The sequence below is a fragment of the Nyctibius grandis genome, chromosome 28, assembly GCF_013368605.1.
Source record: "Nyctibius grandis isolate bNycGra1 chromosome 28, bNycGra1.pri, whole genome shotgun sequence".
Taxonomy (NCBI): Eukaryota; Metazoa; Chordata; class Aves; order Nyctibiiformes; family Nyctibiidae; genus Nyctibius; species Nyctibius grandis.
In genome coordinates, this window is record NC_090685.1 from 5,775,197 (window position 1) to 5,797,689 (window position 22,493).

General features: G+C 45.1%; 1 protein-coding gene across 2 annotated transcripts; it reads left to right on the top strand.

The window, feature by feature from the left end:
* Positions 1-1,181: 1,181 nt before the first annotated feature.
* On the top strand, positions 1,182-21,154 carry RPN2 (ribophorin II). 2 transcript variants are annotated; one of them, XM_068419641.1, is made up of 18 exons: positions 1,182-1,224; positions 1,311-1,513; positions 3,261-3,356; positions 4,059-4,234; positions 5,096-5,171; positions 5,549-5,683; positions 7,761-7,937; positions 8,327-8,445; positions 8,846-8,951; positions 11,332-11,423; positions 12,311-12,425; positions 13,096-13,290; positions 13,800-13,886; positions 14,418-14,513; positions 15,673-15,748; positions 16,649-16,778; positions 18,626-18,711; positions 20,787-21,154. In XM_068419641.1, exons 1-17 carry the CDS (start codon positions 1,212-1,214, stop codon positions 18,675-18,677), a joined length of 1,944 nt encoding a protein of 647 aa, XP_068275742.1. In that variant the 5' UTR covers positions 1,182-1,211; the 3' UTR covers positions 18,678-18,711; positions 20,787-21,154. The 2 variants fall into 2 exon arrangements, with proteins under 2 accessions (XP_068275742.1, XP_068275743.1); XM_068419642.1 differs by lacking the exon at positions 18,626-18,711.
* Positions 21,155-22,493: the final 1,339 nt, after the last annotated feature.

The following is a 22,493-nucleotide window of genomic DNA, read 5'->3' on the forward strand; positions in this document are numbered from 1 at the left end:
GAATCTGAGCGAGCGGCGTTGCACAGATTTACTTGTTCACTCAAACGCCGTTCCTGAAGCCTCGCTGCTGCCCCGGGGAGCTCCCTCCTCACCTCGAACCCCACACCCGGAACGGGGACACCGCTCCCGGGGTCTGGCTGGTGAAGCTCACGAGAAATGCTCGCTCCAGGCTGTTGGCGGTCGCCCACCCAGCGGGGAAGCGTGCGGCGGGGCGCTGCCCTTTCTGCCCCTGCCTTGCTGGGAGCACAGAACTGTTTGGCAAGCAGCCGCCGAGGAGCTGGTGGCTTTGCCAGAGGCCGGCTGTGGTGGTCAGCTGTGATTAAGGGCAGGAGGTTACTGCGGGCTGACGGGAGAGGCTGACGGCGGCTGCCCCGTCACTCGGGGGTGGAAGGGGTAACTCTGTCCCGGGTGGGTCAGCAGGCCCTCATCGCTCGGGGCTGCTCTGCTGAGTCCCGGGGTGTTCGGGGGTTTGCTGACACCCCAGCAGGCCACGGCCCTTCCCTGGGGGGTGGAAGCGCCTTCGCACCACGGCTGCGGGGAACGTGCTGAGACACGGGACAGCGGGGACGCTGCGGCTCTGCGACCAGCGGCGTGGGGAGCTCCCAACGGCGTGGGCTGGCACGGCACGGCGTGGGATGGTGCGACATGGAACAGCACGGCAGGACATGGCATGGCATGGCATGGCATGGCACGCGGTGGTGTGGCACAGCACCATACGACGTGCCGTGGTGGGACGCAGCACGCCATGGCGTGGCACAGCCTGGCGCGGCAGTAATGGCGCGATATAAAATACCACAACACGACAGAACGTGACACTGACACACACCCCACGCTCCTCCCCGCCGCTGCCCCTTTAAGGCGCCGTGGCGCGCTGAGCGCCGCGGGCGGCTCGGCCAATCAGCGCAGCCCACATCCCCGCCAGGAGCCGCCCCCGCCCGCAGGCCCGTACCACTCCCGCCGCCCAGGGGAGCCGCCGCTGTCTCTTCACGGGCAGCCCCGCCGCCGCCCGGGCCCCACCGTCCCCCCTCCCGGCCCCTGCGGCCTGTTTCTGTCACAGCTCCGCGGTGTCTGCGGCGGGCGCCCGTAGGGCTGGGCCCCACTCGTAAAATGCGACGTCCCTCCCTCCTCCCCCGTGGCGTGGGCGCGGTGGTGCGGGCCGGGGCGGGGCGCGGGGCGGAAGCGGCGCCGTGGCGCAGGAGGCGCGCGGCATCATGGCGGCGCCGGGTGAGGCGCGGGGCCGCGGCGGAGAGCGGGCGGGGGGAGGGCGAGCGGGCGGCGGGCCGCGGGGTAACTCGCTCGTCTCTCCGCAGGCCTGCGGCTGTGCCGGGCGGCAGCCCTCAGCCTCCTCCTTCTCGTCACCGGTGCCCAGGCCCTGGCCCCCAGCCACCGCCTCACCGCCCGCGACCTGGCCCGGCTGCGGGCGGCGCTGGAGCGGCCCTTCGCCGACGTGCAGGCCGCCTTCTACTCCGTCGTGGGCCTCGGCTGCCTGGGGGTGCGGGTGGCGGACGAAAAGGTGAGCGGTGAGGGCCTCGCCCCGCCGCCGGCGGTACCGGCTGTGCTGCGCGCCCGAGGCCGTGCGGCTCGGCACAAGGGCGCTTCGCTGCGCTGGGGGCCTGCAGGCGCGGCGCAGCAGCGGAGGATGAGGCAGAGCGAGTTTCTCTGCTGTGCTGCGCGTTCCCGGTGCTGTCAGCACCCGTGCGTTGCGTTCTCAGCGACCCTCAGTGCACACCACTGCTGACGGCTGACAGGCCTTGGGGTGCGCTGCCTGGGTGAGCTGCGTCCTTGTCCGGGCGGACAGTGCCATGGGCTCTCCTAAATGCTTCCAAACGGTGGCTTCAGGGCTCGCTCCTCCCCAGCCTGCTGCGGTGTTACTGTAGCCGTCAGTTTGCTTCACCGTTCTGTGAAAAAGATTTTTGCCTGCGGCATGTTTGCATTGCTGTCCACTGAAATAGAGCTCTCCTTATTTCATTCCAGTTCCAGTGCCAAATTCAGCCAGGTCACTTGATCTTGCTGTTTTTATTTATAAAATATGTTCCCTTGTGTGCAGACTAGAAACAAAGGCTTGTGGTGTCAGCATGATGCGTACTGCAGTTTCACGTCTTTAAGCATTTCTAGTTTAAGTGTTGCAGGTTGTCCTTATAACAACCTCCTTACATACGTGTTTACCTACGCACCTGAGCTGTAAATATAAGTTTGTTTTTTCATCATAAATTCATCTAGTTCACTGGTTCTAAACCATTTGGACTTAGTTTCGCTTTGAGTGTTGTGTATTTGCACCACAAACTCCCAACTGAGAGGCTCGTGAAGATGTTGTGGTTCACCACACTGCACACCTTGCTGGGGTCAGGTACTGCTCACCTGCGGGCTGGGCTGGGAGTTGCTGCTTTTGTTTATGTCAGCGTGGCTGGGTTTTGTAGTAGTTCCTGGTTCTGGCAATGGTAATACAGCCTTTGCTTGTGCAGGTAAACAGTCATTTATTTGTTCCTTGACGTTTGTGATGAGACTTTTTTCCTGGACAGTGTACCTCTTTATGGGGTGAGGCTATTTAAAAGGTAGAGGTAGTAAAAATAATAGCTAGGCATAATGCTTGAACATATATCAGTGTTCCAGGGTAACTGTAGCAATAAAATCCTGTCCTACTTGTAAAGGCCTGTTGTCCACGTACATAAATCACTGGTCTTTGAATATGAGCAGTTAAATTCTTGATTATTTTCTTGTTTAAATGGAATCTTAATCATCCATCTATCTAGTTGTCAGTTAACAATAAACTGGGTACAGATTAATGAGCAGTCTCATTGCTTGCTTTCATACTGTAGCTGCTTACCCGACTTCTCTTTTTGTGTGCTTTATATATTCTGCATCCGTTAATGATTGTGATATAGAGCTGGGAAGGAAGCTCACCCACAGAATTTTGCTCATCTGTTCTCTGTCCTGGGAGATTTTCCTTACTAAATATACGCAGGGGACTTTTAGTTTGATAGGTTTTATAATTATACTCAATTTAAATTTGAATTCTGGTTGCAGTTGAGTTTATGTGAAAGTCGGTTATCTCTTTTAGCAGGACTCACCTTTGTTTCCATGCAGCACTTAGCAGAGTAGTATCTGAGGGGTTCTAGTCTCTGCTGCATCAGAAATATTACTTTTTTCAGTATAAACATGCACAGCAGTGTACGTGAAGTTGTCTGAGAGTATCATTTAAATCTCCGTGCAGTAGCTTAGGTCAGGACTGTTGCCGTAAGTTAACTTCTCTTTCTTCACAGGCTGCGTGCGATTTCATCAAGTCTCACGTGGACTCCAGCAGTGTGGATTCCCTCTTCTACGCCGCGCAGTCCATCCGGGTCCTGTCTGGCTGTGAGGTGAGTTTGGAGCCCTGAGCTCTGAAGACAAATGTTGCCAAGGAAATATTTACCTTGACCTTTTTCTTGGTTTTATTTTATGCATAACTTTTACTTTCTTTTAGTGGGTTGTACTCAGTTGTGTCTTAGGCAAATAACTTACTATGTGTCTGTGAGTACTCTATACATGGCAAAGTGTAAAGATATGAAGCAAGTATTTGGTCCGTGGTAAATCTGAGGGCATGTTTCTTGATTAAACATTGGTGGCTAAGAAAAAGGGAGCCAGCACATTTTAATAGATTTCACAGCAGCTGTGTCAATTAAAAACTTTGGGCAGATGATAAACTGTTTGCATGTAAACCCTGTGATGAAACACTGCAGTGACACAAACGCAGCCCACCCTTGCTGAATTGTGGGTGGGTTATCCAAGCCCTGTTTCTTATCAGTACCACCAGCTGCTGCACAATGATGTGATGCCAGATGAAACACAGTAGTGTGTTACCAGGATAAATCTGAATCGTGGATTATCCTAATTGATAGTTAACAGCAAAACATAGGGATTTAATTAATTAAACTAAAAGATAATGAATGATAAAGGGCTTTTTCCCAAAACCTTATAATAGTTCACAAGTCAAGTGTGTTGCTCCAGGAAGAAATGAGTGGGGACTCGAAGGCCTTGTTTTCTCCAGTGTGAATCAACGTGTTTGCTGTGTTCTTCCTCAGGTTACCATTTCAAATGAGACAAGGGAACTACTTCTTGCAGCTGTCAGTGAGGATTCGTCCGTCACCCAGATCTTCCACGCCGTTGGGGCCCTGAGTGGCTTTGGCCTTCCTTTAGCATCTCAGGAAGCACTCAGTGCTCTTACGGCTCGTCTTAGCAAAGAAGAAAGTGTGCTGGCGTGAGTCTTTCAGATGGAAATGGTTCACTGTTGCATGTTTATCCTCTAGGCAGTTGGATTTTGGAGTAGAGGATATTTAACACTTAATTTTTGTAATATAGATGTAGTAGGGTAGGTGCTGTGTTTTCATTTGATGTATTTGTCCAGTTCATTATTGTCCCTTTGGGGAAAGAAAAATACAGATTTGGGCTATTTTCTCTGTGATTTTTGCAAATGAGCTTATGTTTTCCCTTTAGTTCAAGAATAATGGTCAGTAAAGAGGACACGTCCCAAAGAAGCCTCCTCTTTATTAGAAAGATTCACAACATTTTTGTTTCTTAAAACCCAGCCATGGTTCTGTGTCATTTACAGTTGCAGTAGCACAGATGCTCTTCCTCAGCCCTCTTGTTTGTGGTTGGGATGCCTGTACTGTGAGGTGGAAAAACATGCCAGTAAGAGGAAGGAGTCTTGGCATTTATCACCAAAGAATTAAGTAATTTTACTGTGAGAGATAGAGATTTCCTCAAAAGCTAGGGAAGAAAGGGAAACTTTAAAACTTGCTTTGTTAATGGAAAAAATTGATTCCTGGAAGCCTCAGTAGCAAGTCTGGGATCTGTCCTGGGGGAGGATCAAAGTTTGCTTTCTTCTCTGCCTTTGAATCTGTGAGTTTATTACAGCGCTGATGCAGCTAAAGTGGCGTTCCCTAACGAATTCTAAGTTTCCACTAAATCATTTCAGATTCATTGCCTTGAGTCAACTGAATGCTGTAACAGCTCTTTTACACTTCATTCAGAACAGAAACTGTAGTTGCTTTGATTTGGATGATGTTTGGCTTTGAAGGAAGGAAAATCATACAGTTGTTTGGTTTTGTTCTTGTTTAAGAACCATCCAGGCTTTGGAGACGGCATCTTACTTGTCCCAGCAGGCAGATCTGAGTGGCATTGTTGAGGAGATAGAGGTAGGAACACGCTACGGTCTCTAATTACTCGGGAATTTTAGACCTCTGTAGTACTAAAAGATGTATTAACGTGAAGCATGAAATTAAAAACCAACCTGGCTAATTCCTTGCCTCATGACGTGGGTTGGCTTGGCTCTTCCTTTCAAGCAGATATTTCTTCTGGACTTTTAACTGTTTCACAGTGGACTGAGCCACAGAAAGTCATGACTTTTAAATGTAATTAAATCCACTAAAGGCTTCTGTTTCTTCCTCTTTTTAAATGACTGTTACAAAATACTTCAGTGATCCCATACAGATACTCTTGATTACAGGCCTAGCAATTAACTTCTGTGGATCTACTGGAATGCAATTTAAATTTTAATAACTCTTTCTGTCAGGATCTTGTTGCTCGCCTGGATGACTTGGGTGGAGTTTATCTGCAGTTTGAAGAAGGAATTGAGACTACTGCACTGTTTGTTGCTGCTGCCTATAAGCTGTCGGACCATGTGGGTACAGAGCCAGCAATGAAGGAGGTCTGTACCTGCCTTTGCCTCCCTTGCACTCTGTAGCTCACAAAAAGGATCTGCCTGGTCCCTGTTGTGTGGTGCAAGAGGCCGGTATAACTGGGTAGAGTTTCAACTGGAAAAAATAATGAGCACACTCATTGAAAAGGGACATGTCAGAGGGAATGCTGAGTAACAGAATGTAGGAGGAAATTCCACCTTCAAGATCACAGGCTGAATTTTGTTTGGTGGTTTTTTTACTTTTTCAAATGTACAGAAGGAAATTTCAAATGAGGCCTAGTTTTTCTTTGTTTATTGAGACAAGCTGTTGAAAAAAACCCTCTTGTTTCAGAGTTTGTTCTGGTATTTGGCACTCATCTGGCACTTTCCAACATTTCAAAGTGTTTTGCAAATGTTATTTGCCTGTGAGGAAATGCAGGCACCCTAGTTTGGGGTGCCTGAAAGGGAGACAACATTAGTACCATACATCTACAGGAATCCAGATGCAAAAACTTGTTGACTAAAGTGAAAGACTGTTGGAAATTTCTTTTGAGCTTGATTAAGCTAACAATCATTACTGTGAGCTATCCACTCAGTAGGGTTTTTTCCACAACAAGTTAACTGAGGTAGATGTACTTTTGATTGAGAATGGCAGCTCCCTAAAGCACAAGCCAAAGTGGCAGGGTTGAGACAGAAGCCAGTGTAAGACATCTGAGTTCGTTCCTGGCTCTCTTCCATGCTGCTGCCAAACAGACTAATGCAAAGTAATTTTGATGTCATTTCTGAGGTGGTGATTCTGCTACACACAATTCAAACTGTCAGCGTCCAAATGATGTTAAAAAAAAAAGACCAATTAAGGAAAATTGTTTAGTATTGTTTCAGAGCTGTGCTGTCAGAAGTGCTATTGTTGGAGCTTAAAGCTTTATCTCTTGTGACTGGTGAGAGTGCCTCCAGAATGCCACAAAACTCTTTAAAAATTAACATGTAGTATTTGAAAAAAATAGCTCCCCCCCTTTTTTTTCCTATAATATAAATGAGAGTGTCAGTTGCTGATTAAGGTCTGGAGCTATGCCATGCCCTCCATACAAATGAAAAACACTGCAGGATTTGTGCTATGTGGGAGTTCTGTAGCATCTGTTGGATGCTTTCTCTAGTTATGTCATGTACGTTGGTGCTCATTAATACAAGTAGGAGGGTGAAAATTTGAGATGCAGTGGATTTCATTTAAAAGCGTTCTTTCTAGGTTACTAAAGTGTGTGCCTGTTGCTTTATCTGGGATTGTCTTTGATTATTCTCATTTCTGATTAGAATTTAGCCCACAATCCTTTCATTGGATCAAAGTAAGGGTAACAAAACCCTCTGTTTTCCAGACTAGTAGGGAGCAATGGAAGAATCTGAATAATATGGCATACCCTGCGGAGTGTGGCTCAGATACACTAACCCTACAAAGTCAGACTGCAGAACCAGCTGGGGGACATGGTCCCACTCCTACTTCAGAGAGAACAAATTAACTTTGGCACATCCCAGGGCCAGAGCTGGCTCTGTGCTCCTGGTGGTACTGCTTTAAAGCTAATCCTCTTAGCTTGAGGACACTGCTGGGCCAAAGGGGATAAGCCTGCATGGGCCTAGACTGGCTCCTTCCAGAGCCATTAGGATGCTTTGCATCACCTCTCTGTGGCCTTCCCAGCTTGGCAAGTAGCCAGGCCATCTAGCCTAGTCCTCCTCCACTGTATGAAGACAGTTGTACGGCTCCTGGAGCCAAATTGTCTTTTTGCAGCTGCACACAGTCTGGGTGGTTGAGCTGACGGCATCTTCCATTCTGAAACACATAGTTTGAGGTGGTAGATCCAAATTCTGGTTTTGCAAGTTTTCAGCACAATTACAGCGATTGTGGTTGGAACTTCCCCGCCAAGAATAAGAATGTTAATGTGACATTCAAACGGTAGCTAATTTTGGGTTACCTCATAACTTGAGTTATTGTTAAAGCAAATGGGAAACTAAACAGTCTTTATGAATGATGTTTTCATTAATAACATTATACTGAGCCAGTTTGTGATGTTGTGGTAAACTGCTGGTGTTTGTATGTGACTTGCTTTTCCTCTTTCAGGATCAAATTATCCAGTTGATGAATGCAATTTTTAGCAAGAAAAACTTTGAGACGCTCTCAGAGGCCTTCAGCGTTGCTTGTGCTGCAGGTTCTTTATCCCGGAACCGCTACCACTTGCCTGTCATTATTGTCCCCGATGGGCCTGCAGCTGTGTCTCACCACCAGCCCATACTCAGGGTGAGTCCTTAGCCCCAAATCTCAACTTATCTCTTGGCTCTGTCTTCAGTATTGTAGGTCTGGGCTGGCTGAATGTGTAAGGTGATGCCTTTCATTTTTAGCTCCAGTAGATCTGGGGTTTTAGTGCTTTTCTGAAGGGATTCTTAGGAACCTCTGCTTATCCAGGATTACTGGATGCTACCTGGAGAAGGCACTGTCTCGAAGTCAGCTCTGCTGATTACAAACTTTAGCTTTCCTAGTTATGTTAGGAAGAACTAGGTGAATCTGGGATGCTGGGCAGGGGAACTAAGTGAATCTGGGTGTACAGTGCAGAGGAGCAGTGAGCTGTCTGTGCTCCTGCATTCCTTCTGGGACAATGGGTCTCACAGAAACTCTCGTTTCTCTTGTAGCTACAAGTGACTGATGTTATGTCCCAGCCGCTGACTCAAGCTTCTGTAAAGCTTGACTATGCCAAGTCTGCATCTAGCAAAGCCACTGTCCTTCAACAGACAGCATTTGTTCTGTCAGGGTAAGAATATAATCTAATTTTTACAGTTTGTAAGGCAAACAAGTGTTATTTAAACAGTGTTGGACTTATTTTCCTTATGTGCCCTTCCATCAGAGAGAACTCAAAATGCAGTCGTCATGTTTTGTTGGTAATGGGTGACTGAGCACAGTTGGTAGTGATGGGGAATCTATGTTGCTTTTCCTTTTTGTTGGGAGAGGGGAATTGCAATGTTCTTCTGACTTCAGGGGAACTTTGAAGAATTCTTTTCCCGCTGCACTTAGCAATGTTACTTTTGTGCTGCACTTGTCTGTTTGCCTGCTTAATCTAGCATATTTAGAGACTTCTGGGTAGCAAGATGTTACTTATTTGTAGGCTGTTGTTAGTGTCCTAGAGGATACTTAACACCTTGCTTTTTTTACAGAGACGTCTTTGAGCTGAACTTCATGAATGTGAAACCTGCAAGCGGATATTATGATTTCTCTATCAGTGTTGATGGAGATGAGCGATTTATTGCTAACAAAGTTGAGGTGGGTATGCTTTTTGATGGAGTTTTAATTCTGTGCCTGTCACTGAAACAGCTTTTTATTTATACCTGCTAAGGATGTTGCCAGTTGTATGGCATTTTTATCACATATTTTTCTGTAATGCATTGGATTATGGCCAGTAACCAGATTAATATATGATCAAGAGAGATTTGTGTAAATTTCAAAACTGACTTTTCACTTAGATGCTGATCTGACAGCAGATGAGCAAAGGCTAACAGTGGAAGTGTTTATATAGCAGCCCAAATTAGCTATGCAAAAATGGTTCCTAAGAACGTTAGTTCTTCAGAGCATTCAAGGTTTGAGTCTGTAAATCTCAAGGCTTGGCTAGCAGTTGTCTGGTGAATGTCTGATATATGGAAGCTGAGCGTTTGTTGTTGTCTGTATAAGCTCTAGAGCCCTAGAGAAGAGGCAGCGGGGTCTTTTGGCATCTCCTAACTGTGTATATGGTGATGCTTTTGTAGTGGAGAAACACTGACCTACGCAAATGAAGTCTTAATTTCATGCATACATACCCCCTTTTTGATGGCAAAAACTGTTACACCTTTTCGAAGAAGAGTTTTATAGAAACACTCAGTTTTACTTTCCCTCGGGTTTGATAGAGTGTGAGTGTGACCTCTGTGGCTACTCATATAGTCACCTCAGGTCAACAGCTGAGAATGCTCTTCTCCAGGGATGTCTATTCCCAGGGTTAGTTTTTGTGCTCAATCACCTGTTTAAGGAAAAGACTAGCTTTTAAAGTCTTTCAACGTGATCAGCTTGGAGTGGAGGAAGACACTTATTTACAACTGCTGCCCTTTACTCTGTGTATCAAATTGATGTTGTCATTGTAGTAGTAATGGCACTCAGGAGTGTCAAAAGGGGATTGATTGGTCCTGCTTGAGCTCGCTGCTGGCACACAGAGGGACTGGTGGGAATGCATTAACGCTGGGGCCGCTTTGTGTGAACTGCTTCTGATAAAACACATTGTTATGGGGGAGGACTGCTGGGGGAACTGCTTTTTTTCCTTACTGTTATTAGCATTAATTGTCCTTAATGCACCATCGTTTTGACACTAATGAGCTAAACCAGTGGGTTATTACTCCAGGCAGAGACTGCATTTCCTGGCATTAAAATATTTGAGAGATGTTTGCGTACTGTTGGGTTGGAGGGGCTGTGTGCAGCAGCTCTGAGTTGCCTTCACGTAACTTTTTTTAAATTAATATTTCATTAGTCCATGTTTATTTGCTCCCATCTTGGAACAAACTAAGGCTTTGCTAAAGTTAGACTGAATAGTCTACACGTTAATGGATCCATTTTCTGGGGTGACCTCTATCTTAAATTATACTTTTTGTTGTAAAGGAACTGCTGAGACTGTTGTCTTTGAAGTCTGACCTGAATAGTGTGGTTTGTGTTTTTACGTATTTTTCCCCACTGGTTCCCTGTGAATTATTTTTCAGGGTGAGGGTGTGGGGCTGGTTCACATGAGCAAACCTGTAATAACAAATTGTAGTGTATGATGAGAAATATCTTGGCAACGCAACTTTAATTCTCCAGGGGCGCATTTGTAAGCTGTGAGAGCAAATGTGCTAATTAAAAACTACAGACTGCAGTAATGGCTTGGGTTTGAGAGAAGGATTGAAATCAGTGAAACCCACCGAGGTTCACTGCCTAGACGGTCTGTGGTTTGGGGCTGGGGAGAGGGCAGGATGCCATTTCTCTGCTCAGGGTTTATACTGAGCACAAAGGAGTGTGATAAATGGCAGGGCCTCACTGGCTGCCCTGCACTGAGTGATAACTGCTGTGACTCTGAAGGAAGGCTCGCTGGACAAAGTGCAGGTCTGCAAGAATGCTTTGGCTTTTGCCTGCTGGTAATAAAATCAGCAGAAACCTGTTAGGCTTTAGGAGCCAATAAAGGCATAGCTGGTTGCTGTCTGGAGACCTCTCTCGTCTCAAATCGCTACCCAGCAAGCAGAAGTACATGTGCACATGCAGTTCGAAGCTGTATCGTGTGTGATGTAATCTTTAATAGCTAGTTTTGATAGTTTAAAAGGAAAACTGGTTGGATCAGGATAGTTGGACTGTTTCATTAAAAACAGATCTCTGAAGGGTAGCTAACTCCAACATGACTGAGAAGCTGGTGTCTTCAGAGCTGGCTGCTTGTGCATGGAGGAAGGGGATGGGTTAGGGTTGGTGACTGATGCAGGAGCTTTGCCAGAAGGTAAATCGCTGTAGATCCTTCTGTTCAGGTTAGGTTCTGTCTTTGGCTTAGTGTAAGACCCCCTTTGGGGAAGGGGACAGAAGAGCTAAAGCTTCTGCAGTGAACTTGACCATAATTAGTACATGTAGAGTGCTCCGAGTAATTTTCTATTGTGTTTTGTTGCAGCTGAAAGTGAAAGTTTCCACGGAAGTGGGGATCACTAATGTAGATCTTTCTACTGTGGATAAAGATCAGAGCATTGCGCCAAAAACAACCAGGTAAAACGACTCAGTGTGTGTGATCCTTTAAGGGGCAACTCTGACTCCAGACTGGAGCTCTTCTGAGCTTTCCCTACTTCAGCTAAACCAGAGGAATCTTGTACTGGAGTAACTACAGAATTCCACCCATGCTATTTCTCTTAAACCTGTGAGTTCATTGGGAGAATACTGATTATTTTTATGGGTGGTTTTCCTTAATACTGAAATAAGTACTTACAGAAGCCAGGCAACCTGTGTCTTCTGTTCCTTTGTTGGCACCTCACTGTAGCAAAAGCAGGTTAAAAGAATTAATGTTTCTGCTATTACTGGGCTTCAGTAGAGATGCTCTAAAGCAAAATGTACACTGTATTCAGGGGGTGTGGCCATACCATTGTTAGGTGTACTTGAACTTAATGCAGTTGTTTTTTTAACTGACATCAGTTAAAATGTAAGGCATGGAGTTTAATTCAGGTTGCACAACTTCTCTGAGGCCCCTCTGTGTGTGTGTGTGTGATACAGCCTCCTGTGCTGAAGTTTGAGTGTCTGTTTTTTCTGTTCTGCTGCCATCACACCTCTGGTTGTAGCATAGCCTTGGCTAAATGGAATGTGGGGTGTAGTATTAGCAAAACCTTCTGGTGTTCCTCTGAACCTTACAACAAACAACTGTTTTACCTGAAAATGGGCAAGGTATGTAGCTCACAAAAATCCTGCTAAACAATTGCATTTGTTTCTTTTCATTAAATTTATGGTGGAAGAAAAAGATGTGTTAGTTCTCCTGACTTTTTGATAAAATAGCCCATCTGTGCTGAGTAGACTGCCATACTGCTAGACAGGCTTGCATGCCTCAGTTTCTTTGAACACCAGACCTTCTCTTGGAAGATCCCCTCAGTTCTGTTCTTCCCTCCTAGGGTAGCCTACCCAGCCAAAGCCAAGGGCTCATTCACTGCTGACAGCCATCAGAATTTTGCTTTATCCTTCCAGCTGATAGACGTGAACAGTGGAGCTGAACTCATCCCTCACCAGGTTAGGAGAAATTTTTCTCATTACTGTGTCACAGAGATGTTCCACCTTGAAGTATCTGAGGTGACAGTTGCTCTTGAAAAGATTTGATAGATTTTGAGAAGCCTTATGTTTCTGACACAGACTGTGAAACATCACTGGTCTTGGTAGGTGGGAAGTGGATTCAGTTCATTTGTTTTGGCTGTATGTTAAGTGAAGCCTCTTCTGGCTCTGGTACCGTGTCTTATTTAACTCAATAAAATGAGAGCAGGTAGTCTGCACTGTGAAAGCACGCTTCTGATTTCTTAATATAGATTGTTGGCTGAAAAAGTCCTTGAATGTAGACTTTCTTTAAAATTTTATTTCTGTGTAAAATAGGAAAAAAAAAAAACCCAAACCATACATACATACATCCCTGTTGTATGCTGTTGCACATACCTTCTTGAGTAACATTCAATATATTGCCCTGTACCCCAGGTGGGCTACTGGACAGTCTTGGTCCTGTGTTAATGTAGTTACGCCAAGAGACACTGAACTTTGCTGATTTGCAGGGATCCAGACACCCGAGCTCCCAGTTTACACTCTCAGCTTTTGTTAATTTGTGCTTTTTGATTTGGGGGTAAATCTCTCATTTTACTGACATTTGTAAATTCACTGTGAGATATTCCAGAAATGTTACAATCTTTCCTTTCAGACTTTTGTCCGACTTCACAACCAAAAGACTGGCCAGGAGGTAGTGTTTGTTGCAGAACCAGATAACAAGAATGTATACAAGTTTGAACTGGATACCTCTGAAAGAAAGACAGAATTTGACTCTGCCTCTGGTACCTACACTCTTTACTTGATAATTGGAGATGCCACTCTGGAAAACCCAATCCTGTGGAATGTGGTATGTAGCTGGGAGTGTGGTGATGTGGGTTTGAGATTACTGGCAGCCTAACAGGAGGGCATGGGACAGGCTTGGAAGAAAAAAGCTCAAGTGTCTTTGTTCTTTGTAGTAAAGCCGAGTCCTTTTGGCCGTTTATGGACTCTGAGGTTTGCTGTTCATTTTAAGTTTTTAAGTAAGCATCAATACAAGACTGAAATGAACATTCATTTCATCGTGTGGTGGAACAGAAACTTCAGAACATTTATGGGTTTGATTGTAATTTCACAGCTAGCACTTCAAGATTTAGCTATTCTGTGCTTGCTGTGCTGGAAATAAACCCAACTCTTACTGATGGGTGAATGGCATTGCTGCCTCTGTTTAGGAGAAATTGCTTCTTTAAAAAAATCTGGTGGCTTTTTCTTAGTTCCGTTTAAAAATCATGTCAATTGTAGATTGACAAATAAGGAAATATGCCATAGTAATGGAATATATTAAGATCAAGCTTCATGAAGCTGCATGATTCATTTCAGGCTGATGTTGTGATCAAATTCCCAGAAGAGGATGTGCCATCCACAGTCCAGTCCAAAAACCTCTTTGTTCCCAAACCTGAAATCCAGGTACAGTCAAAACCAAAAATTATGTGTGGAGATGGGGGGGCTAGTCCTACTGGTATTATTTGTTCTCATGGTAATTTATTTTTGAAAAATCATCTCTCATTTAAAAAAAATAATGCTGCATAAGTAATGTAATTAAAGGAAGACCAGAGTTACTGCTTAATGGAAAGAAATTTGTTGCAGTCCTCTGGAGTATGAATAAATAAGCTGTGTGGCCTACCTGAGTGAGAGCAGCTGGTGTCACTGAGACGATTCAAACACAAAAATGTGACTAGGTAAGCACCACAGAAAGCTCTCTGCTTCTGAAGATTCCTCTTGCTTCGTTCCAGCCATCTGTGCTGACGACAAGCTGGCAAGTGCTTCTGTGAGTGCAAGGAAGAATTAGCTGTGCAAGAGATCACATGTGCAGAGACTGGAATAGACACTACTTTAAAGAGTCAGTCTTTGCCTTAAGAGGAATGCTTATCATCCAAAGGAACGTCTGGGAACAGCACCAGGGACTCCTACTTATGAGTTGGTTTTGTTTGTTTGCAGCACCTCTTCCGGGAGCCTGAGAAGAGGCCTCCCACGGTGGTATCTAACACTTTCACAGCATTGGTTCTCTCCCCGCTGCTTTTGCTGCTCATTCTGGTGAGTGAACTGGGCCACAGAAGAAGAAAATTTGTTTCCCATCTAGTCCAAGGTCACTTAGGAGGTTGGCCAGCTAAACTTCTTATTAAAACTCTTGGTGAATCATGCCTAGCACAGCAGTGCTGCAGTCTAGCTAGCAAATGTCAGTATTGTCCCTTTCCTAAACTGTTGAGGGTTTTTTTGAGTTTATAGTCAAAACAGCAAAGCACTGCTGCCAAGTAGAAGTAGGTGGGGTGAGTTTCTTCAGTGTGCTTCTGCTGGGGATGTTCAATAACGGCGGGCAGATTAAGTTATAACTAACATTAGACTTCCACAGGAAAAAAAGCAGTGATTGTGCCTCACACTTAATATATCCATCACAACATTTGTGTTACTTAATCCTACCAGGTTGATTCCCATTTATGGACGTAATTGGTATTTGTGTGTCTGTAGTTGAAACATCTGCTGCTACTCACTGTATCATCAGAGCAGTGTTTTGAACTTAATGCAATACAAAATCTCATCTAGGCAAGTTAAATTACTCCTTATTTGGAGGATGAAACTGATCCCTGACTTGCTTGGCAGTAATTTCCCATTAGCTAACCTCACTGAAAGCTGGCATTCAGATAGTTGTGTCCACTGGTCTCTGGAGTTCACAATATACATGTTGATGACACTTTAGTGAAAAATCTCGTTACTCCTGCTCCTGTTTTCCATCCTTCGTGTCTTTCTCTTTTGTACTTTAAAAACTGAAATTGTTTTTATGAGCAAACATGTTGTATCTATAGCTGTTCTTCTGCCGCATCCAAAACTAGAACCTTGCCTTGTTTTGTCTTTTTAGTTGTAATTAATTCAGCTGGATAGAAATAGCAATGTCTGTTTTTCTGGAAAATGTAGATTTGGAGCAATACCCTCTCATCAGTTTAAGAAAGATAATTGAGGAACTGCCTTTGGGCAGTCAGAAGCAGCAGGAGAAATTTTCACTAAAGGAGCTCAACAGTGCTGTCTGTAGGAAAATTAGTACTCCGTTCCTCTTGTAGGAAATAAGTGCTTCTGTAGAGAATACACTGCGTTCACTGAAGAACTTCAAGCAAACAGGCTTGAAAGATATTGAAGTTTAAAACAAAAGCTTGTGTTTACAAGGCTGTTGTAACTCAGGTTTTGTTTCTTCTCCTTTTAGTGGATAAAGATAGGTGCCAACATCTCCAACTTCAGCTTTGCTCCCAGCACCATTGTTTTTCACATGGGACATGCTGGTAAGTGTCAGAGGCTTTCTGCTTTGTTTGACCTCACCTGGGAGGTACAGATGAGAGCCCTGGTGGTTAATGGGCTTGTGGTCTATTAACTGTAATGACATAATAGCATAACATTTGTTCTCTTGTTTTTATCTGCCTTCCTGCTTTTCATGGTTGTTAATATGGTGACAAATCTGTTTGGGCCATAGGCTTACAACAGTGATTATCTGGGTTCCTCTCACACACCATTTATCTGTACTTAATAGAACTATTTCTTTCCAGAGGTCACACTTTCTTTATTGCATGTTTATCCTTTCTAAGCAGGGAGTTTCTGTGGGGATTGAAACCTGCGGGACTGCCATTTACATCTTTTCTTTGAAGCTTGTCCTGTGAAAGCTCTTGTTCTTTGGCTGGACAAATTTTTTTCATCAATTTTATTGTTCCCATGGTTGCACAGTTATTTACTGTCTTGACAGAATTTTGAAAACATAGGAGGTGGGGAGAACATTGGATGTGCTGTTTCCCAAATGACTGTGTATTGCTTAATCCAAGCCAGTTTCATTGGAAGCTTTATAAAGCTGTAAGCTCCTACAAATGTGCAAAGGTTAATACCCTCTATTGAAATCCAGAGTATCCTCCTCCTTTTAATAGCCCTTAATGTCTATAATACATCCATAATTCTGCCACAGGAGGCTTGGTTGCAAGCTGTCAGTGTCACATTTTTCTCCACTACGGAGACCCAGATGCCTTCTTCCCCTGGCAATAATGTGTAGTCTTTAGATCTGCATTTCCGAGCTTCAGAGATGAGATAGAAACCCAGTGCTTAGGCCTGGCAGTACAACGTAACAGTTGTTCTGAGGATAGCGAATGGTTGGTCTGTGAAATGCAGTTTCAGCCATGGGCTCTCTCTTTTTTTCACAGCAATGTTAGGCCTCATGTATGTCTACTGGACTCAGCTCAACATGTTCCAGACTCTGAAGTATTTGGCCATTTTGGGTGGCATCACATTCCTGGCAGGCAACAGGATGCTGGCTCAGAAAGCAGTGAAACGGTAAGCCAGGGACGGGTGCATTGGTGGGAGCTGCTTTTAAAATCGGTGGGGAGGACATCACATTGATGCTGTCGTGTGTCAGTAACTGATACGGTATCAACGGTGCTTTTGTTTCCTGGATCTTGTGTGTGGGGACGGGCTGCTCAGTCCTGGTTTCAGAATAAGGGCTTGAACTGACCAGGGCAATGAGCTGCTCTCACCGAGATACATCTCACTGCTCCTTCAGAGAGAACAGTCACGTGGCCACTTGCTGAAGCGATCAGGCACACAGAGAAAGCGAAGGGTGGGAGCATGTGCACTGGGACATGGGGAAACCCACATTTGGCAAGATGCATTCACTGACAAATTTGTTTTACTACATGATATATGAAGCTCTTAGAATATTGGTAGATAATGAAAGCCACTATAAATGCAAAAGAGGCCCAGCTCTTCTGGAGCTGTGCTTGTGAGAAGTTCTAAGAGGAAGAAGGTAAGGCAGGGGTATTCTACTGCTGTCTTCCCCTACCTAAAGGGGGATTATAGAGAAAAGGGAAGCAGATGCTTACTGGACGTGTGCAGCAACAGGCACAGGGCAACACATGCAAGCAAAACCAGGGAAAATTCTGGTAAATGTTAGGGATACAGCATTCGTTTCTCTATTGGCATTCGACTGATTCTTCATGCTTGTGTCTTCTGCCACGCAGCATCTCGTGAGTGTGCCATGGCTTAGGCAGCCTGCAGGCAGTTTGCTGAGCCAACCTCCCAATACAGTGCATTAATTAGAGGTCAGACCGTTCTCTCCCCTTCACTTCTGCCCCACAGGGTTTCCATGTGAGACTTAAGTTTTTGCCCTTTTGTACTAATGTAGAGTTTGGCTTTGAAGATGATCTTATTGACCTGCTTTGCCATCAAACCTGTGCTTTTCTTACTTTCCCCTTTTTGAGCCAGTAGGAGTTGTTTATCCTTGCATGCCTATTTGCATAGATATCCCTGGGTGCTCACTTTTTTGATTACACTGTATTAAAACCAGGACAAGAGCTGTGAAAAAAAAAAACACAAGAATATAATTTTCAGGGGGGTTGCATTGATTTGTTGTCTTTAAAACATCTCTCCTTGCATGGCTGTAACAGGGAGGATGATTATTGTAATTAACCCTTTCCTTACCGTCCTTCCAGCTTTCTCAGCCTTGCTCCCTTGGAAGTCCAGCCCTCTCCACTGCGGCAATTTCTTCTGTTAGCATAACAGTTCCTACTAGAATTTTGTTGCCAACGGGGCTATGTTATGTCATTTAATAATGTTTCCTTTTTAATTTAAAGAGTAATGATAAAATCGTTATTGATTACAGATTGCCTAGGATACAGATTTGGGGAAAAAGAATACAATGAAGCTTACTTTTAAGTGTCTTCGCTCAACCAGGGCTTCTGTTAGCACATAAATGCAGGTGGTTGGTTCCTACTTCAAAACACTGCAGGGGTTGTCTGTATGCTTTTTCACTGTAAATGACATGAAGCTGCAAGTACAATGGCAAATTTGAAAGTAAAACTTCTACCTTAGGCTAAAGTTAAACCCTTTGTACACGACTTTAAAGTTTGAAAAGACATCATTTTGTTAACGTGCTGCTAGCATGTCTCGGATGTTGGAGTGCAGTGATAATTAACTAGATTGCACTTTGAGGCAAAGCTGCTATTCTGCTGTGGAGACCACTGGCGGGCGTGGGAAGGGGACTGTGTAAACCCTGGTTTTACAGAAGTTACCAGAAGGCCTGGTTTTGCTTTTTGCATGTCTGTCATTGGCTCTGGTTCCTGGAGCAGGGCTGCTTTCCTCCTTCCTGTCTTCTCTGAACCTTTCTTCCTCTCTCCTTTTGGCAGGATTGCTGCAGAGCAGAGCAGTAGGTTGGCAAAGTATAGAACACTGCGGTAAAAGGGGGTTTTGCTAGTGACCAGCCCTTCTAGAAGTAAGGGCCTTTTTGGAATTTGCCTTTCCTGAGCATGCTGCCTGTTTCATTTCACGTCATCATTCACTCCTCTTGCAAAAAGATAGCTGAGCTGAAGCTGCTTCCTTCCAACATTGCTTACTGGGCTTTAAATCAGCCCTTGGGTGTCCTTGGCTACAGCTGGGTTTGTGTGTTAGTGGCATGTGTCCTCTGAGACTAAATTGTCACTGTGTGATTTTCTTAATCATCTGAAGCCTGTATGGTAATATGTGCACATGTGAACATACTGTCTTGGGCACCAAGCAGCTATCAGGTGATGAAATCAACCTAGTTTAGGCAGTATTGTTCCTGTAAATAAATTATTAGTAATGTCAGCTGGAGGAGAACATGATGAAAATGGCTGATATCTGGGCTGTTCCCATCCTGCTGTTGGTACTCCCTGTCCCCATCTGCAGTGTACTGGTTATTCAGCTGCCAGGCACTCTGACTGCTGAATTTTGTCCTCGCTTGGGGTGGCAAGAGCTCTGCGTGCAGCAGAAGCCAGGTCAGCACCACCTCGTTCAGCTGAGAACACGACTTAATCCAGGGTTCACACTCCTGTTTGTTAGACTGAACTGGTCATGATGGCTCAGTCAGCGGCAGCAGCAGCAGCCAGCTCCCTCCCCTCAGTACCATCACCTGATAGGTCTCCATTATCATTTAGCAGTGCAAAGCCCTTCGTTTCTGTTCGTTCTGAGCAGGTAAGGTCCCAGTTTGTTACATCCACAGTGGCGTAGGACTGCCTGCCGCTCTGCATGCTGCCCAGTTCTGAATGTGCGTGTGTGGCTTTGTCGTTCAGTGCACTGGTTTATTTTGGAGAAGGGAGAGAGCATCTGGGACAAGTCCTGTGATGAGGCTGTAATCCCTGTACAACGTGCTGCACTGGTACATCTCGTGAGCGTCTGATTTCTCTCATGTTCATCGTCAGTGCTTCAGGCACACGCACACACAGTGCGTTGGATGGAGCTCAGTTTTTGCAGTGCAAAACAAAACCAGCGTGGGTGGCTGTGTCACAGAAACGATGTGCACTGTGCTATGAGCTCCTGTCTGCAGATCAGGTAGTACGGAGGATGGTTTCATGAAAATTACCTGTGGAGAATTTGGCATCATGCCCCATAGAAAAGCCCCCTGTTACTATCTCCTCTTTCCCTGGAGTGTTTTGAGGTAGTTGAGCACAGAACAAGCTATGACAAGTAACTGGAGAGGAACTGGAGACGGCTGTCGCTTGTTGTAGTAGATGAATGCTGGCTGCATCCTGGCTGTGTCTGCTGGTGCTGTTCTGGTGCCTGGACGCTTCTTTGTACCGTAGCTTTGGGCCAGTGGTTTTCAGCGTTTTAGTGGCCTGTTACCAAATGCATCATGAGTGCGTTCTCCAGAGCTTGTATGTTTTCTGTTTCTCAGCCTGGTATTTTAACTCCTTAATTCCCTGTGGGCTGTGACTAATCCTGGAAGATCTTGCAAATAACTTATTATACACAAACCGTAAGTTACGTTTTGCTGCCACATGCAGTCACAAGCATTTTTATTTATTGCTGGGTTTTCTGATGCCCCAGGTATGTCAGTTAAGACTGTATTGTTACCAGCTTCTAGAGCTGGATTGTCAAGTGCTCAGCATCCTTAGCTATGACTGTCTGGCATCTTGGAAGCTAAAAGGACCCCAAAAAGATGGGTCTGCTGTGCCCACAGTAGATTCCTTCATCTTGGGAACCTGAAGATCTTTTCTTTGTGTTCATGTGGACCAGCTGATTCCAAGTGGATAGACTGACCCTGTTTAAAGTAGAAGAGCAGTTAAGGTGCCTGCAGGCTTTGCATTCAGCCCGGCTTCAGTTCTGTATCTTACAAGGTTAATTCATCCCTTTATGCACCAGAAATTAACCTTCATTTTGTCTGACCATTTCCATCCTCCTTGAAGTCAGTCCTCCGTTCCATTGCAGTACTGGTTTTATCACTCTGACAAGCTTCTTTTGAGAGAGAATGAGGGGTCTGGGGACACTTTTACTGTGCAGGGAAGTGCTTTGTTGCCTGGAAGAGTTAATTTCTTGGATTTTTCTTTCCAGGACACACTAGTACCAGAAGAATGGAAGAAATGGGGAAAAACAAAGCAAATGCCTTCAGAACAGAAGTGAATAAATAACTGAAAGACCAGAAGAAGGAAGGCAGAAGCAGATTTTTTTTTTTATATTAAGTCAAAAGGGTGCCAGTTGTACTTTTTTAAAAATCCGATTTTCGTCGTTGTGTTCATGCTACTTGAGTGTTTTCATACGAATCCAGAAAATCCTTTCTTCCCTGGATCCTTCCCCGCCTTTTTCTCCCAGGACGTTTGAATTTCCTTTAGAAAAAGAGGAAAAAGAAAACACAGTTCTGCCTTTCCCCAGGTGCCCTCTCCTCATCTGAAACGATTTGTGAATAAAGAGGAAAGAACAGTCCTGAATTTTGTTTTCTGGCTGTCTCAGAGGCTGTGATTGGAAGTTGGGCTCACATGAGAATGAAAAGAGCTTTTTCTGGCGGGTAATTTTGTGCATGAGTCATTGCTGTGTGCAGCTTCCTGTTCCTCCATGACCTTTCCCAGAGGGACATGTTTACTGGGGGGGACTTCTCACTCCTGCCTGTCCCTCGGGTGACGCTGTCCTCTGCGTTTCTCCGCTCATGGCTGTTCTCTCTGGCTTCAGGATGGCGCCAGGCTGGGCTGTGCTGAGTTGCTGTGGGCCCTCGCGGCCTGGCCCTGGCGGGGAGCGGCTTTGTCTGACCCTGGCAGGCTCGATGGGTCCTTTGAGTGGGTTCACTTTCTTTCCAGCCTCTGGAAGTAATCTTTTCACTCCAAGTACGAGTTTGATTGAGGTTATTGTCTCTGTTCTTCTTTGAAACCAAATGCCAGGAATCTGCTGGTTGCCATGTTTGAGTTATGTGAGCTCTAACTTCTCAATTAATTACTGCCTTTAAGACCACTAAGCAGTGTTGAGGCAGCAGACTTGGGCTTTATTGAAGGGCACACTGATAGTAATAACCAAAGAAATAGGCCAGAATCTCCTCCTGATAAGCAACTTCCACATGGGAAACTTAACAGTTGCTCCCTCCCCAGCACCTCTATGTTGGCTCCTGTTTGTCCCGTGCCAGACTATTTTCTTTAAAGGCTTTTTGGCAAAGGAACTTTATCAAATGTCTTTTGGAGATCCCAGAAAATGATATCAACCAGCAGGCATGTGCATGGAGGGTGTGGAGCCGAATCCTCCAAAGAACTTCACATGTGTGAGACATGACTCCCCTCTATAAAAGCCATCTTGCCTCTTCCCTGCTGCCGTTGTTCACACTTAGCTCACTGTTCCTGTTCTTTGTAATAGTTCCTACCCATTTGTTCATTGTGAACATTCCCCTGGACGCCGTAGAGGTTTAATGAACTATTCCTTTGACCTCCTCTGCACTCCTTCAAAAACCTGATCTCATGCTGCATTCAAGTCCCCTGGGACTAAAGGAGGTTTAAGCAAGAAATAGTTAAGCTACTATTTGTAGTATTTTACCCTGGAATTCCTTTTCACCCTGGTGAGTTCTTCTTCAGCCTCACCTTTTGTTACTGCCCGCTTACCAGCTTTATTTTATAACTTATTTTCTGCTGATGCTTCATGCTAGGACAGATCCTCCAGTCCCTGTAGAGCTCTGGCACGTGATGCAAGGAGAGCACAGATGCAAAAAGAAAATCATGGCATGCAACTGTGGTTTATCTTCTCTAAGCTGTGCGTGTTGCTATTGATTTTCTATCTCCTTGGCTA

Bases quoted from the DNA above. Each gene is read 5' to 3' on its own strand.
- RPN2 (XM_068419641.1), top strand. The intron at 12,426-13,095 runs GTTAGGAGAAAT...CTTTCCTTTCAG, and splicing joins CTGAACTCATCCCTCACCAG to ACTTTTGTCCGACTTCACAA. The intron at 14,514-15,672 runs GTGAGTGAACTG...TTCTCCTTTTAG, and splicing joins TGCTTTTGCTGCTCATTCTG to TGGATAAAGATAGGTGCCAA.